This window comes from Athene noctua, chromosome 1, assembly GCF_965140245.1.
Source record: "Athene noctua chromosome 1, bAthNoc1.hap1.1, whole genome shotgun sequence".
NCBI lineage: Eukaryota > Metazoa > Chordata > Aves > Strigiformes > Strigidae > Athene > Athene noctua.
This window is the reverse complement of record NC_134037.1, coordinates 51,372,821-51,390,619: the sequence shown is the minus strand read 5'-3', so window position 1 is coordinate 51,390,619 and position 17,799 is coordinate 51,372,821. Positions and strand designations below refer to the sequence as shown.

Sequence of the window (17,799 nt, the reverse complement as noted above, 5' to 3'; positions counted from 1 at the left end):
GGAGAAGTAGCAGCAATCAACTTAAAGTTTGCTTTGAATTTCTCCTTACTGTGAGTCTGTTAAGGAAGGTGAGGGAAAAACATATATATATATATATGGAAACTACATAAACTGCAACATCAGAGTTGTACTTAAAAACACCTTACAGCTAAAGCTGTTAAAAACTTTATTCTCAAAAATAACTTTTCTGCTATACAATGTTCTTACAATTTCTCTTTACCTGAAGAAAATGCACCCCTGAACATTTAAGTAGATTGCTTATTTATAAAAGCTCTAGCTTTTGTTTCCTTCAGGAAACACTGAAATTATCTGGGCTCACTGTGTGCTAAGGTTACACTTACCCCCTGCTGTGCCTGTGCTACAATGCCATAAAACTTTCAACTCTATCATTTCAGCAAATTGTTTCTCAAGGCAGCTGTACAAAATGTTTGTATAGGCACGGTTTTTAATTTTTTTTTTACCCCCAGCCCTTCCTGCTCCCTGGAATTCCTTTACTTCTGTAACAGGGGGTTTTGAGAGTCTAATCACCCACCCATAGAAACTTTACCGTTTGTAACTCTGAGGCCATGACAAAGCACTGCTCGGAGATACCCCTCACAATCGCTGTATCTACAGGTAAGCTGGGGTGTTAGAAGTTACTTCAGGAACTGCTGAGAGGCCCAGAGTAAACTACTTCAAAATGTTTTTCTAATATGAAGACAGCAAAAGTCTCTTAGATATCCTCTTGCAAAACCTGAGAAACTCTTGCTTACGTCCTGAAGCTGCTCAACCATGCTGGTTCCCAAGCTCTCACCTCCAGCTTGGTGAAATTCCAGCCATAGATGGGGGAGGGCAGAGCATCAGGTATATAGTCTCCAAAAATGCAAAAGAGCAGGGAGCAGGAGCAGGGCAGAACTTTTGTTGGGGATGCCTTGAATCTAATAGTCCAGAAATTTGAGTATCTACGCAGGAGTTTTGTTTTCAAGTCTTTACAACCTTTAATTCAAAGATGGGTCTCAACTACTAACATAAAGATATAAAAGCCATGCTATTCAGTTGCAGAATGGATGCCTGATTGTCCGTTTTTTTTGCCCTCTCTGCTGTGTATTTCACTGATTTTTGCCCTCTCTGCTGTGTATTTCACTGCATAGTTATTCTACACTGCGAAATCTACCAACAGAATAAACTCTAAAGGACCCCTGTCAGAACACCCAACATCTCTGATCATCTGAATGCTTGTTTGAAGGATGCTGGAGACTGGAGTCTGAGCCCTGCTTTAAAAAAACCCAATAGCACAGGTATAAGAACTGTTCCCCTTCACTTACCCCTCCTCTAGCTGCTTGGGAAACATGGAGCAGGGATCTTTGCCTTAATATAGTTTTTCCATCAGATTTTTCTTAACCTCAGGGGAAGTTTTAAGAAAAAGATTGCCAGGCACAAGCAGGGATTTTCCTGTGGGCCAGAAGTCAGTCCACAATTAATTTCCAAGGGAGAACAAAATTCTCTGCTTGTTCTTTTCTGTGAGTAACAATCCAAGGCTCTTCATGTCCCTCCAGGAATGCTCTCCACAGTTTAGATTTTATCTCAAATGCTGGGCAAAAGACACTGACCTTTACTTTTAGAAACAGCAAGCGGTCAGTCTGGGTTTAGGACGCGACTGTGAATCAAAGAGCAGGTATTTCAAGTATATATCCAGGTATTCCAACCTGAATAATGGATAGCCTCACTGAGAGCTCTGGTCAGCAAGCTGCTATAAGACAAGATGGGCACAGTGATGGTATGATTAGAGCATACCTAAATCATGGAACAAGAAAATGGCAAGAATAGTCTGTTGGGACTCCCACTTCATCATTGCCCACTAAGAGAAAAATCAAGTTCCCTGAAGACTGTTCTATGAAAGGAAGCAAGATAGCGTCAGACTAGAAACAAGGTATACCTCGTTTTTTAATATAAAAAAATTAATTTTACTTTTAAAATTTTACTCACGTGGGATTTTTAATCATGTACCCTTTTAATCGTGTCAGAAAGGCATTGGAATAGCTCACTTTAGGGTGTGGAAAATTCACCAATTAATTTGCAGTTTTTAGAAACAAGGTGATTCTTTCATATATGTGACAGTACGGTCTAAGACAAGATGTAATTCCAGAAGATTACCATATCAGAATGTTACCATATCAGACTAAACAGTTTTCCCCACCCTACACTTTTGACAACTGTGCAAACTGTAAACTAAAAGTATATCTGATGCAAAAGCATCTACCAACTTATTCTTCATACTTTTTCAACTTTCAAAAAATGGAAACTACAACATTCATAACAGGTTGTTACTTGTTTACTAGGTCTTCCAGTCTATCAACATTATGGTTTGGAAATTTGTTTCAAATTACCATTGTGCTGAATGGCCATCCATGAAGGAATAGGTGGTATTACTCTTACAAAGAGTTACACTGAAGAAGATAATGTCTTTCTTAGTAAGTATTTATTTCAAGTGCTGATTACAAAGAACACTGATGAAGGAAGAAGAAAATAATTACTAAAGGCCTAGGAGGCATCCTTCCCCAGAAGAAAAATGGAATTCATTATTCTTACAATGAATGTAACCAGAGTAGTCTGCACCATATGTAAATCTGAAAGTTATTTCACCTCTTGCATAAGTGTGCTAGAAAGGATTGGTTTTTTTAAAAGATCTATATGTTATTGTCTTGTTTCCTTTTGTGTTTATGTGTTGGTGAATGTTTCTTTGTTCCATTCGAGCGTGTCTGGTTCTTTCATTATGAAAGTTTACAGTCCAGAAGGAAACCAACCCTTTGACAACAATGCAGTTTTCACAGGAAAGTTCAGGTTAGTTCTTTAATGGGATGGATACCTTACACACCCTCTGAGGATGGAAAAAAGCAGTTCCACAGGCATAAGATACATAATTTCAACCTGGTGTTTTTAATATCAGTTAGAAATGCTTCTTAATATCACACACATTTACTAATGATTCACTTTGCCTTAATTACATAGTAACAAGCCGTGATGATTCCATCCTGCATTACTGTATATGGTCGTCTTAAAATGGATTATTATTTTTGCAAAAGAGAATTAACTGCACTGATACATTTTTAGACCATCCTCACAGCCTTCTTGCTTTAGCTGACTATCAAGTCCTGTGTTCCAAAAAAGAAGCAGATTTCTGATGCTGAAAGACAGCATGGTCATGCCTTCTCACTTCGTCTAGCTGGATCATTGGGAATTTTACTTGTTTTTCAAACCATTTCGCTACTGTGAGAAGCTGCTTCTCCTGGAATGAACGTCCAATGAACTGAAGCCCAACTGGCAAGCCTCTCTCTGAAAGAGCTGTAGGAACATTTATGGCTGGCAGGCCTGAAAGAAAAAAAAAACAAACCACAAAACTCCACAGGCAAACACTTACCATGAAACAAATTCCGTTGAAGTAATTTGGTAACAATTCTACTCTTATAATTGCTACTATGGAGCAGAAAAAGACTAGTAAAATAATTTCAGTCAATGAACTAAGGATGCTGCTAAGTGGTCACAAGAAATGAATTAGAGTGATTTAAGGAATCAGCATCCTCTGAAAAGAGAATAAACTCTCCTAAGAAAGAGGTTTTGAATCCATTCAAGTTTCAGAGACCATCTTATCTGCAGCTCCTACCCAGCTCCAAGGTGCCTCCTTTTAAAATCTAGTCTTATGTTTTTAAAGCATTTAAGAAATAAGCTATCCTTAATAACTGGTTACAGCACAGAAGTGACATATCTTGATTCTATACAGGTTAAAACAGCTGAAGGGAAATTAAAAATGATTAGGCAGGGGAAAACATAATTAAATTCCTGTCCCTACTCACCAGCCATGTTTGCAGCCTGTGTTAGGATGTCATCTTGTGCGCTGCGGGTTCTGTTGTCTTCTTTGATGAATTCCATATATGGTACTGCATCACTCAGAGTGGTTGGAGTGAGTAAAATATCAACACCACTCCCAAAAACCTTCACAAAGTCATTGGCAATAAGACGTCTGACTTTCTGTGCTTTGATAAAGTAATTTTCATAGTTCCTAGAAAGAAATATGGACATGAGGGCCTGACACTAATTCCAAATATACAGAATGTAACTTTTTAGTGTAAAAAAGACAACTACTAACACTAGTACTTGAGTTTTTTATATACCAGAAGCTTAGTCATCAAACATGGTGTTTATGTGCTCATAGCAATGAAGCTGTCAGAAAAGGAAGAGATTAGGGCACACTGCTGAAGAAAGGTGAAGGGAAAACAAAACCCTAGTTTACAATAGTTAACTGAAAATCAAAACAACACTTTAATGAACTTTCTGAAACTAAACTGTATTGAATTTCACTGCAGAGCAGCACAGCAAAGCCTAGAAACAATACAGAACCAAGCAGGCCTGGAAAACGGCACTAATCATTTAGGATTCAATCCAATAAAATACTAAAAGATACTTAAAGCATGTGAAAAAGTCCCATCATCTTTGGAGGACTCTATGTAGTCTATGGATTTTTAAACTGTCTCTACATAATTCTGAAGCAGAAACAAATTAGTCAACTTTATGTCTACTGTTCCTTTTAACTTCATATGCAGAACTGGTAAATGTGGACTCCTTAAATTCAGGGAAGTTCAGTTTCAAAAGCAATTGCCATCTAAAACCACAGCTATTCTGAAAAAAAAAAAAAAAAAAAAAAAGGGGGGGGGGGGGGGAGGGCTATTAAGAACTGCTACATGCCAGAGTGTGTCTAGATAAAATAACTGAAACTGCTCCAAAACTACTTTGTTAATCTAAAGATTTCTCTTTCTGAAAAACTGCAATGAAAATCCATGTCCAATAGACAGCATATTAAAGAAGTTGTGTCATGAAAATTAGCCTTTTTTCTACAATAATTTCTGAAATCATCCTAGCTATTAATTTCAGAAAAGCTGTGGAAAAGGAACAAAAAGGACCCTACACAGTATTTTAACCTGGAAACATTATTTTGGGTTTAAAAAAATAAAGTGAAAAAATACTGTTAAATCAAACACATACTCTGTTATTTTACGGATTTCAAAAGCAAGATAAAAATAATGTGTAAAATGCAATATTTGCAGGAGACAGAGATGTTGATTCTCTACTCTTTATTCTAAGAATGCTTTCTGAACCCTGAGTTCTGTCTTCAAAAGTAATTTACTGCGGACTGCAACAGGACTCTCCTGTTCAGTCTTGATGGAAGCCAACTGTATATTCCTTCACAGAAGAGTGAACTACATGAATTTTAAAGCAGCCTTAGGAAAGCTGATCTGGACAGTTGTAACCAGAAGGAGCACACTCGGCAGGAATGTCAACATTCCATAAAAGCTGCTTGTTACATACTGACTGACAACATTTCTGTCTCTGAGAACAACTAGAAGCCACATCTGATTAATACTGCTGACAGAGCTCTTTCTGTAGTGCACTTGCTTTGGGACTGATTACTAATATTTCTGTTAGTATCTGAACAAATTAAGGCAACAGAGAAAACCAGTAGTTTTACTAACATGAATTGGGACTGTTGGATAGAGTGAAAACTAAGAAGAGTCAAACTGATCAGCTTCTCTACACGAGCTGGATAAAAACCTGTCTTCTGTCAGTTTAGTACTTTTGCTAGTGCCTTCCTTTCTGTGTATACTGAAGTGAAGATCTATAGTTAATTTAATTGACTTTCTCTAGAAGATCTCACTAAAATGTACCAGCAGTTTGTCTATGAAGTTTTAATGAGATTAACAGCTACAGAATGTTTAACACTACATCAGTAATGGCTTCAGTATGATTTCAATGTGATACCATAGGACAGATTTTGCTTAATTTAACTATGGGTGCCAATAACACTCTGATAGTGATCTTTTTTTTTTTCCTCCTAAGTTGTTTTATTTACTTAATTTGGGACACTCACTGGCAAGACTAAGGGAAAACATTTTCATTCATTTTCATTCACTTGGTATTATAAAAAGCTAAAGCAGTAATAATACAAGTAGCTCCTAGTATAAGGATGAATTTCTTTTCACATCATGATGAACAATAAATCACCATTTGCCTAAAGAAATGTTATCTTGGTAAATTTGATGTTCCACTTACTGTTTCAACAAGAAATAGTTTCCTGATAGAATTCTTCCTCTTACAACATCATTAAAGCCTTCTCGTCGTGTTGCAGCATACATACTTTCTGTGGACTTGTTCATGTCAGAACGGTGTCCTGAAAAGAAAAAGCAATTTGGAAATTAATACTTTTTATAATCCTTTAGATTTAACAACATAAAGTAATGTTATACATAGTAATACAATAGGCCACTGCTTGCTGCAGTCTGACATGCTACTATTCTGGGAAAACAACAAAGCATATTCCTGGCTTATTACAGAAATATTAAACAGATTTTAAGCCCAGACACTTACATGTCTAGAAGTGAAATATATTAAAATATTTATTTACACATATTTATTTGGACAGGTCTTTTTCTCTACTCCATCTTGGAGAAATAACACCAAACATTCAATCATGAAAAGTGTATCTATTAAAACTAATAATTTTTAATGGCATCCAGAAATGTTTCTACTGTCTGAGAAAAAAGTTTTTTCAAAGGCCTTACCATATTCCAGTCCATCAAATCTGGCCATATTTGATGCCACTTCTGCTGTGCACAGTACATGATAGCAGACAATTGAGTAACGAGTGTGTGGTAGACTCACTTCAATTACTTTAGCACCTGCATTCTTAAAGAGGTCAGCAGCCTTTGACCAGAGAGCCAGAATTTCACTAGAAAGCCCTGGTGCATGGTATTCCTTAGAGAAAAACAAGAAGGGGATTGAACAGGAAGATGATTTTACATACTGGTTTACTTCTAATGGCAACCAAAATGCAAATATTCCTTACTAAAAATACGTTGAAACTACCACCTCAGCATTATATGATTTAAAGTACTTACTAAAGCTTCTGGCATCTACTAAATATTAGACAATCAAGAAGTATTAAGTTAACAGGATTCAGTCTTCTTAAGAATATTATGTTCATCTCAGTAGGATCAACCCACATACCACAGACCATGGAATTTCAGCAGTTTCTTCTGAGAGAGAAATTGCAGTGTTAACCACTTATTTGTCTATTCATGGAGACTATACTGCACTGCACTGCAATTTGTGGGTAGAAACTCTTCAGGTTTAAACCCTAATATTAGGGCTACTGTGAGTAGGAAAGATAAAAAAAAATTATGGCCACAGTGTATCAGTTGCAACTGTAATGAAACAAACAGAACAACCCACCAAAGTAGAACTACAATAAAGGGGTTGGGAGAAGATCTAGAAAAGCTACATTCCTGTTTAAGAGTCAGGTTAAAGATATTCTATTAAAGTGCTCTACTTCTGAAGATACTTGCTTTAGTTCTAACCCACAATGTCAGGGTCATAATACTGTCTGATTTCTGAGTAGCTGTGACCCATGTTTAATATACGCAGGTATCTGGTTAGGATAATCTATAGCAGTAGAAAACAACTGCCCAAAGGATGTGAATAATTAACTAATACCACTATTTTAGATTTATCAAAATCTAAACAGTACGCAGCTAATTAATTTTCAAGACATATATTTTTTGCATTTCACAGATCCTGAATAATTAATTGGTCAATGTACTTCTCTGTTTACCAAATTAAATCTTTTGGTGTACCCGTTCTAGCACAGGTTCAAATACTGAGAATCGAACAAAAAAATGTTATTTAGATTGTCTCTTCGAAGGCAGAGACTTTACTACATTATAGTAGGCAGTTAAAAATAGGCTGAAGGTTCAAATGTTGTGCCTAAATTACAAGTATCCTTATAGTTACAAACACAATTGAATTACATGCATCAGAAGCCAGATTACAGTTGTCTTGCAATCCCTATTAGAGCTCTGCAAATCACAGCTTCTTGTGCCACCCAATTGCCTTTAAAATTCTGCTTCATATTAACACAGTGCCATTTAGAAAGTATCTCAAAGCACTGCACAAACCAGTGCTAACCTCACTGTATAATAAGGCACTCAAATTGTTTGAGGCTAAACAGGTGACTGATGAAAGAGCAACAGAGAGAACAAAGAACTGAAGTTCCCCATTTCCCTTGGAATTTCCCAACAGTGCCTCCCACAGCAATGACAAAATGTTTTAGCATGAACATATGCTCATTCCAAATTGCCTGCACAGGCAACAGAGCACATACTACTCTTTTCCAGAAGCTGCTTGTACTGTCTTCACTGTTTTCATTCATGAGAGACTGGGAGGTGGTGGGCTAGACACGAATATTTTGCTGTTAGGTCCACAACTGTTGACAGGATTTAAATGTTACCTTTGGAATTCCTATTGAGAGCTTGCTGACATCAGTCAAATCGGATAGTTCAAATGGCTTAAAGTTGTCCTGAATTGTGGTAGAGTCTTTAGGATCATGTCCAGCAAGTGAACCTGACATATGATATATGAAGAACAGGAAAATGTACATTGGGTAGCCAGAATTCAATTTGTTTTGAGTCAATGTTGTGAACAAAGATATGTTGTATACAAAGACATACGAAACAGCAATACCTAACACAACTGCTGCGTCATCCACACATCTGGTTAGGATCCCTGGCACATCCATGGAGTTCACTAGAGGAATGAGACCATGGCGAGAGATCAGTCCATATGTTGGCTTTAAACCTACTACACCACAGTGAGCAGCAGGGTTTCGGGTTGATCCTCCTGTATCTGACCCTAAAGCTCTATAGTTTCAAAAGAATTATCATTAGTAAAATAATTCAGAACATTTTCAAATAATAAAAATTTATGGTTTTGAGATGCATGGATTTAAAAATGTGTGAATTCTTCCACTTAGAAGTCTTAATTACACAGCCTAAATTTTGGTCTGCTCCCTGTGTGTGCTGGTTTTTATGTGTTTGCTTATTTTTCTTAGGGTCTCTGAATTAGCCATCAGGAGAGCCCCATTCTCTCCACAAAGCAGGGACAGATAGGTAGACTTCAGGCCCTCCGAAAATAGCACTGAGTATTTACTTCCACCCTCCCTGTTACTCTGTTCCATATCCAAAAGATAAGTCTCATGTGATTCAGAGTACAATTTTCAGGCACTGATATCTTATTTCAGTAGTATGAAAAAGCATTTTCCAGTATACAAATAAATAGCAACACAGTACATTTTTTTTCCCCTAACATCAGGGTATACTTTTCAAAGTTCAGGATGTTTTTTCTGTTTCCAAACCTACAAAGTGTAGCATAAAAACTCCCAGTTTAGTGTAGCTGAGGTTCATCTTCAGAATGCAGTAATATTTTTTCTTTTTTTATTTTTTTTTATTCTTTCACAGGTGAAACCTTGTTCTTTCTAAACTGAAATTTTTATTTCAAAAATTGTAATGGAATTAGAAATTCACATTGAAATGAAACTTGCTCTTCTTTTGTTTTTAATAATTTTAACTCAAGCACCATTTAAAAAATAAGACAGCTTTCATCCAAATCTTTGTCAAAAATAAATTACACTTCAGAAGGAGGTACAATTTTTATTGAAGTGGGTGTGACTTTTCCATAAGTATGTGTTTCTGAGATGGCTGAACCAATTCAATTGACATTGTTGAAGTAGAATTTTTTCAAAGCTTTTGTGTTGACATAAACCATCCTCAATTTCGTAGCATTTCTGTATGTCCAAATCTCAAACTGAAAAGACAAAGACTGGCAGCATTCCTGATGCTTGAAAGAAATTAACAGAGTGGATATACAATAGGTTATAGGCAATAAAATAGCTCGACAAAAAAATCTCCCTGCTCTGACAAAGTGCTGACTAGTGCAAAATGGGTGTCCAGCACACCCAGAAACATAAGAGATGGTGCCAGACCATACTAGGATCAGGCCATTCTGGTTCAGGACAAGGACCAGGCTTTTAGGAATGGTTGCACTGAGTTCAGTTTTAACAGTATTAAAATGTTGAGCATACCACATCCTAGCAAAGGACAATGAGATGAAGAGAGGTATCATATAAAAAAATCATAAAATAAATTGGGCTTTGTAGAGATAAAACCACAGCATTTTTTAAAAAAAAGCCGTAATCAACATTAGCAAAAAATACTTTAACAATAAAACAGACACTTATGATATAGTCTATGGGTAAACAAGGACACAGTAACTTATACAGCTTCCAGTTAAGAGCACAACTAAAATCATCTTCTATAAAGTGTGCTCCACTATGCAGCAATAAAAACTGCATAAAACGAAAGATGCAAAGTTTCAAGGATCAGATTTCTTTTAACAGTTGGATAGGGAAGATAGTACAGACAACTGATTTGTTAAACAGCATGTTGCTATTCCATGCAGATAATAACTTTTGTAAAAAAAAATAATTTCTGGCTTGTTTAAATTCCCTTTTTTAAAAAAAACCCCAAAGCCAAACCAAAACACAAAACCCTAAAACTGTCTTCTTTTTAAACCAGACAAGATTGTAAGTAGCTATGTATTCTTTTGTTAAGTCAGGGATTTGAAAACTTTTAGATCCCAAATTTCATGTGTTATTACATAACCCTGCTATAAAAATCAAAGGAGGGGAGAAAAGATTACTATACTGTTACAAATTAAGGGATCTCCTCATCAGCTGAATTGTATTTTCAGCATGTATTTGTGTAATGCATTTACTGAGGAAGAGGATGTGCCACAAACCCTATTTTAATTTTAAGAGAGTATGTGGAAATAACAATAAAACTGTCGCTCCTTTACTGCCATTATAATTTAATTTCACGCAGTGCAAAGTGGCCATATCAGTACGCTGAACAACACTTAGAATGAATAAGCCTGAATTTGCCTACATGGATTCATTCTGGCTTCATGATATGCCACAAGTAAGCAAGGGATGCTGAAATAAATTCTTGCATGCCAGTGCAAACAACCCTCCCATTTCAAACTAAATTATGAGAAAATTATATAATTAAAACCTTGCAACATATTTTGAGAAATTTAATAAAAAACAATTTTAAAAAGCCTCTTACGCAAAACATGTGAAAGATGACACAGCAGCTGCACTGCCTCCTGAGCTCCCTCCCGTTATTACCCAGTTTGAGTCTTTGTCCTCAGAATGGGATTTTGGGACAGATTTTTCCTTGTACTGTCTTGAGTAACTCCAGGGATTTCTGACTGGTCCAAATACCCCATCCGTACTCCCAGATCTAAGAGAGTCAGACAGAACAAATATAGACAGAAGTGACAGATGACACACTGCATTCACCAATTTCTTTTCTTTATCCAATTCTTCATCCTTCATCCTAGAAAACTCAGTTTCAACACAAAACGACTGGTGTACGTAAATCCTTGTGCAGTCAACTTCAATGTGACACAGAATTGTAAAGTTTATAGATCTTCGTCCCTTTCCAACACAGAACCTGAACTTGTACCCCTAACTTCTGCTAATGCCACTGAAAGGAATGTAATCACAAAAACATAAAACTGATTTAAGCTACATAGCAGTAAAGCTTCACATCTGCTTCAAAACAAAGGTCTTCTGGTTTCCTAATCCTGCATTTGGAAAAGGCAAAAGACCACACAGCCTTGTGGAAAAGCATGCTGGTAGACGGGGGGAGAAAACCCCGCAATAGCAGGAACAAGCATTTCTCTGTAAGTAACACGCTATTACTCACCCTGTAGCCCTCTTCTGAGGCCACAGTTCTCTGGTTCAGAGTGCCAGAATGGCTTCTCAGAAACTGGTTTCAGTCAGCTTGTGGTCACCTAAGTGTGAGCTGCCACAGAAGCAGGGGCAGGGGGGTACTTTCCTCCTTCCTCACAACCTCCACCCCGTGTTCCCCGTGATGCCAGGGTGCCAGTGTTATTAGTGAAATCATCAGCGTAGTCAGTTGACACAGCAGTTGAAAACTAACATTACTGAGACATCATTACTTTAGAACTGGATTTGCTCCCTGATAAAGCTCATGTGCAGCCATGCTGATGCTAGCGTAAGAGACCATGCAAACATGCAGACCAGAGATGAGAAGCCAGTGGTGGGATAAGCCTTTTTAGGAGAATCTTGTGCTTTAATGAGCTCAGATCAGTTGCAACACTGCATAATCTGGTTTTTTACATGCTTTTTTCCTGCTATTCCTCTGAAAAGCATTGCTTTGACACAGAAATTCAGTTCCCATTGACTGGAAAAGGGGAAACATAACCCCATTTTTAAAAAAGGGGAAAAGGAAGACCTGGAGAACTACAGGCCAGTCAATATCCCCTCTGAGCCTGGCAATATCATGGAGTGGATTTTCCTGGAAATAATGCTAGGGCACATGGAATATAAGGATGTGATTGGTGACAGCCAACACAGCTTCACTAAGTGCAAATCGTGCCTGACAAATCTGGTGGCCTTTTATGACATGGTTACAGCAGTGGTGCATAAGGGAAGGGCAAGTGATGTCATCTACCTGGAGTGTGCAAAGCATTCGACACTGTCCCACATGACATCCTTGTCTCTAAATTGGAGACATGGATTTGACAGATGAATCACTTGGTTCGTAAGGAATTGGCTGGATGGTCCCACTCAAAGTGCTGTGGTCAACAGCTCAAAGTCCAAGCGGAGAGCAGTGACAAGTGATGTTCCTCAGGGGTCGATGTTGGGACTGGTGCCGTTTAACATCTTTGGTGGTGACATGGACAGTGGGATTGAGTGCACCCTCAGCAAGTCTGCCAATAACACCAAGCTGTGTGGTGCGGTCAACACGCTGGAGGGAAGGGAGATGCCATCCAGAGGGACCTAGACAGGCTGGAGAGATGGGCCTGTGCAAACCTCATGAAGTTCAACAAGGCCAAGTATGAGGTCTTGCATATTGGTTGGGACAACCCCAAGCACAAACACAGGCTGGGAGACAAGTAGATTGAGAGTTGCCCTGAGGAGAAGGACTTGGGGATATATTAGTGGATGGAAAACTGACTATGAGCCAGCAATGTGCACTCACAGCCCAGAAAGCCAACCGTATCCTGGGCTGCATCAAGAGAAGTGTGGCCAGCAGGTCGAGGGAGGTGATCCTCCTCCTCCTCTACCCTGCTCTTGTGAGACCCCACCTGGAGTCCTGTGTCCAGCTCTGAGGACCACAACATAAGAAAGACACAGACCTGCTCAAGCAGGTCCAGAGGGAGGCCATGAAGATGATCGGGGGCTAGAGCACCTCCCTTATGAGGACAGGCTGAGAGAGTTGGGGTTGTTCAGCCTGGAGAGGAGACCTTATAGCGGCCTTCCAGTACTTCAAGAGGGCCTACAGGAAAGATGGGGAGGGACTCTTCATCAGGGAGTGATGGGATAGGACAAAGAATAATGGTTTTCAACTGAAAGAGGGTAGATTTAGATTAGATCTAAGATAGAAATTCTTTACTGTGAGGGGTGGTGAGACAGTGAAGAACCCCCAGAGAAGCTGTGGCTGCCCCCTCCCTGGCAGTGTTCAAGGCTAGGTTGGATGGGGCTTTGAAAACCTGATCTAGTGGAAGGTGTCCCTGACCCTGGCAGGGGGTTGGAACTAGATGATTTTTAAGGTCCCTTCCAGCCCAAACCATTCTATGAGTCTATGAAATTACTTTATCCAAAACAATACAATCAAAGTATTTCCATCCATGTGAATTTCCCAATCAAACCTCTGTCTTCAGTTTAGGTAAAATAAAAACAAAACCAAAGCACACTTGTTTCCCATAGGTAACTAAAGTCCCAGACACTCCTTTCCAGATCCAGGAGTGACAGAGACTCTCATCCGTAATGGCCCAGTGCTGTTCCCTGCTATAGCCTGGCTGCCTTTACTGATTTGCTGGAGAATCAATTTGTGAGAGCATTTTCCAACATGCTCCTGACAAAAAGTCACCAATGCTATCTTAGACAATTTAAAGTGTTACTCTAGATTAGCTTGTTTGCAGCAAAAATTCACACAAAATTCATGCAAATTACTCCAGTGTGGCTGACTGGCAGAGGCAGTGATTGCCAGTGATAGCATGACAATAATTAGCTAAGGGCAAAAACCACCTGTAAGGAGAAAGAAAAAGGCAGCAATTAACTGGTGCTGTAACCAATTCTACTAACACACTACTGGATCTGGAAGAAGTCTGCTCATCCTTGGCCTTCTGCAAAGGCTGTACCGCTTTTGCTCCCGCAAACACATCTGTGGTCAAAGACTATGTTCATAAAACTCAGCATGTATATCATTTACACAACAGTATAAATGCTCAGGGAGAAATTCATGCAACTCTATATAGTCTTCATGGGTAAATAGTTATTATTTACTAACCTCACAGAAAGAGGAGTTAAGGATTACAGGTAGATCAGAACAGATGGTGTGTATTCTATTTAATGTGCACATTAAAAATAATAAACATCACTCACCCCATTGCAAATTCATCTAGGTTTGTTTTTCCTAAAAGCACAGCTCCCTGATCCAGTAATTTCTGAACTACTGTAGCATTGTAAGGGGAAATATAACCTGAAAACAATCAGAACAATTAAGAGTGATTGGTGAGTTACAGGCGATTTTTAGAAGCAGCTACTCTGAACACTTCAAAGTTATCATTATTTGTGTATAAGAATTGTCAGTTCACAGTGCCAAAATTTTGCTTCAAGATTAGTAATTTCCAAAACTTAGGAAAGGTAAACCAAGTGTCATTTTGTCTGCAATGTCTTTTTTTTAATCCACAACTTACAATTCAGTAATTCTGGATAATACTTACTTCTAGAATGTGGAGTTGACACTTCACATAAACAAGTTACCACAAGGGTAGCAAATTACTGCATTCAACCAATTTGCAGGAACTGGCTAAAATTAGAAGAAATGAGAAACAGCCCTTTACAGAAAACTGCTAAACTATCTTGAATTATCTCCCATTACCATGAGATATGGGAGATAATGGGAGAAAGGAGCATATGGTTAACCACAAGCTGAAATTCTAACTAGCTATCCTGTGATCAAACATGCACCCTTGACCGCTTAGACCTTACATAAACCAGGATGAGAACCATGACACTTACATGACATCCTAGGTAGCAACCATTTCATTTTGTAAATATTGGCAGGGGTTTCTCCACCCCCACCCTTCAGCGTGAACAAGGACAACATAACTCCTAATACTCTCAGCCATGACACTGCAATCAATCACAACAGGCCTGAGAATGTGCTTTAAGCAAAAGCATCTCAGGTAACATCACTTTTTAAAATGGCAACTCATGCTTTGCTGCTTCTGCTATTAAAAAACACCATAATCAGACCAGGGTTCTGCTAATTGACTTGAGCTATCTTCCACAAAACTCTTCAGTTTTACTTTGTGCAGAATAAAACAGATATAAGAAATATATATCTTGAAAATGTCCATGGCATGTTAACAGAAACAACGAGCTTAGGAAATTTCAAAGTCTTATAGAACGTGTTTGCACATCAGGAACATAGAGAAAAGAATTGTTAATGTCTACTCTTCCTACAACCATATGAAAAACCTACTAAGTCAACAATTATCAACAGAACAACAAAAAAGACTGTCTTTGGATTTTGCTACAGAACAGCACTGACTGCTCTCCTACAGACCTAAAGTAATGTGAACCAAAATGCGAACTACAGAACAATTCTATTTTAGTATATAGGCTATAATAAACACTGCATTGTTAAAAGCATGTAACAATATGAATAAAGGGGATAATCTACTTAGACAAGATGCATATGTAATACCAGATGAGCTTGGTAGAAGAAATTAGATAAACTTAATTTTCTCAAATTACTTCAGCTCATTTTTTGAAAATATTTAGATTTCTGGAAGACTCCACTCCATAGACCCTCTAAGGAAAAGAGAGCAAGGGCTCTGAAATGAAATCTGATGTTACTTTAAAAGCTTTACTGTACCTTTTAGCATGTTTGATGCACATGTTGTCTCAATGCCAGCTGTATTAAAGTTGTCTTTTACTGCAACAGGAACACCATCTAAAACACCCAGCGGCTGACCTGCATTAGGAATTATTGCAAAAACAACAGAGATTAAAGCAAAGCTTGCTATATGGATAGTCTTCTTATCGATTGCAGTTTATTATACATTTCTCTTTGGGTGTTTTTTTGGAAGCAAGAACACTAGCCGTTTAGCATTTGACAGTTGTCTGCTACATTTTCAAGAACCATTTTCCATTCTAACTCTAGCATTGAGCATTCTCCCCAGACTAGACTTGACCCTGCAGAGAACAGCTCTGCAAATGTGTCTAAGCTCCCAAGCAGTGGCTTTCATAGAGGTTAGCCATCCCAAAGGAGCGCTTACCTCTTCAAATGTGACCATGTAATGCCTATTTCAGGTACAGGCGCTGCCTAAATTTACTCCATCCCTAGGCTAGGAGCCATAAATTCTGCCTACCTAATATACACAGTAGATAGGAGAACAGAGAAAGTCTTCCCTATGTGACTGATTATCCACCATCCAGCAAAAAAGTAATTTAAAATGCCTATGTCAAGAAGCAAAACACTCCACCTGGCAATTTTCTTGAGATGTCAGAGGACAGCAAGTGTCACCCAGGAAGGAAAAAAAAGTACCCTAGTAGGTGAAAATTCCCCTTTTTTGTCTTCCAGGAAATGGGGAGGAAAGTGAGGATGGGTCATCCTCTAAATGCTGCAGTTGGCAGGATTTAATGCTGTTCTGTTCAGCAACTCATAACTCCAATTAACTAAGTTGTTTATTTTTCACTTGCTTTCTTAATTTAAAACCTGATAAGGCTGAGGTGGATGTTCGTCTGCCTCAGTCAACAGGCCTGCAGAAGACCACTGCATCTTCCTGATCTCGGTAACTGTTGGCTATCAATTTAAAATCAACTGCTGAGGGAAGGAAGAAGCAACCAGCAGCAGTGCTGTTCAAGATGCACAGCGCCTATTCAATCTGCACTGACTGCCTGGTTTGGTCCAGGTTTTGCTTGTGACTTTTTAATTGAATACGCTACCGAGTGCCAGGCACACACCCAAGAGCACACACCCACTGAAGCCTCAACCAGAGTCTTCATCCCCTAATAGTCAAACGCGTACAGCTGCTTTAAAAAAAAAAAAAAAAAAAAATCGTCTACCGCAAAAAGCTCCTCCACAACAGCTTTTTAAAGACTAGTATCAAGTAGGAGCAAACATACCTCTTCTGTATCTTTTCTCTGATTCTTCAGCTTGCTTCAAAGCGGTTTCTTCCGCTACAGTAATGTAAGCATTAAGAAACTTGGTGCTTTTGATGAGGGAAAGGCACCTCTGGCAGAGCTCCGTCGGCGCGACACGTCCTTCCTTCAGCGCTGCCGAAACCTGGAAGCGCAATCCCCCCTTCAGGGCAGCTCGGTGCCAGAACCCGCTGCGGGGCGTTAAGGGGATAAAGCGCCATCCCCGCTGCCGCTTCGGGAAGGACCCGCGGGAAGGCCTCCCCCGCGCCCCGCCGTGGCTGCTCCCCCCGGGCTCCGGGGAGGGAGGGAGGGACGCGAGGGGCCACGGCGGCGGGGCCCGCTCGCCGCGATCACCTTGCGAACCAGCCCCGCCGCCGCCGCCGCCCGCCCGCTCCTGGGCGCTCCCTCCCCGCGGCGCGGCTCGCCGGGCGGGCTGGCGCCACTCACCTCGCGGAGAGAGGCACGCAGCATGGCGGCCCGCTTCCCGCCGCCGCCTCACCTCACACCCGCCGGCCCAGCCGCCACCCTTCTCCCGGCGCGGCGGCTGGGCGCCGCCATCTTGCCGCAACACCGAGAAGTACCATTGGCGGGGGCGCCAAGAAGGCGCCCGCCCATTGGCCGCTGGTGCCGGCGGGGCGAGGGAGGAGGGCAGGTCGCGGCGGGGCTGAGCGCGGAGGCGAGCGGACAGCGCC

General features: G+C 39.7%; 1 protein-coding gene across 1 annotated transcript; it reads right to left on the bottom strand.

Annotated features, from left to right (window-relative positions):
* Nucleotides 1-2,474: 2,474 nt before the first annotated feature.
* QRSL1 (glutaminyl-tRNA amidotransferase subunit QRSL1) lies at nucleotides 2,475-17,683 on the bottom strand. The gene is made up of 11 exons (XM_074896109.1): nucleotides 17,555-17,683; nucleotides 17,093-17,252; nucleotides 15,840-15,938; nucleotides 14,339-14,435; nucleotides 10,986-11,162; nucleotides 8,548-8,723; nucleotides 8,315-8,427; nucleotides 6,591-6,783; nucleotides 6,082-6,199; nucleotides 3,831-4,036; nucleotides 2,475-3,348 (listed from the first exon to the last, which is right to left on the bottom strand). The coding sequence occupies exons 1-11, from the start codon at nucleotides 17,576-17,578 to the stop codon at nucleotides 3,125-3,127; spliced, it is 1,587 nt and encodes a 528-aa protein (XP_074752210.1). The 5' UTR covers nucleotides 17,579-17,683; the 3' UTR covers nucleotides 2,475-3,124.
* Between the last annotated feature and the right edge of the window lie 116 nt (nucleotides 17,684-17,799).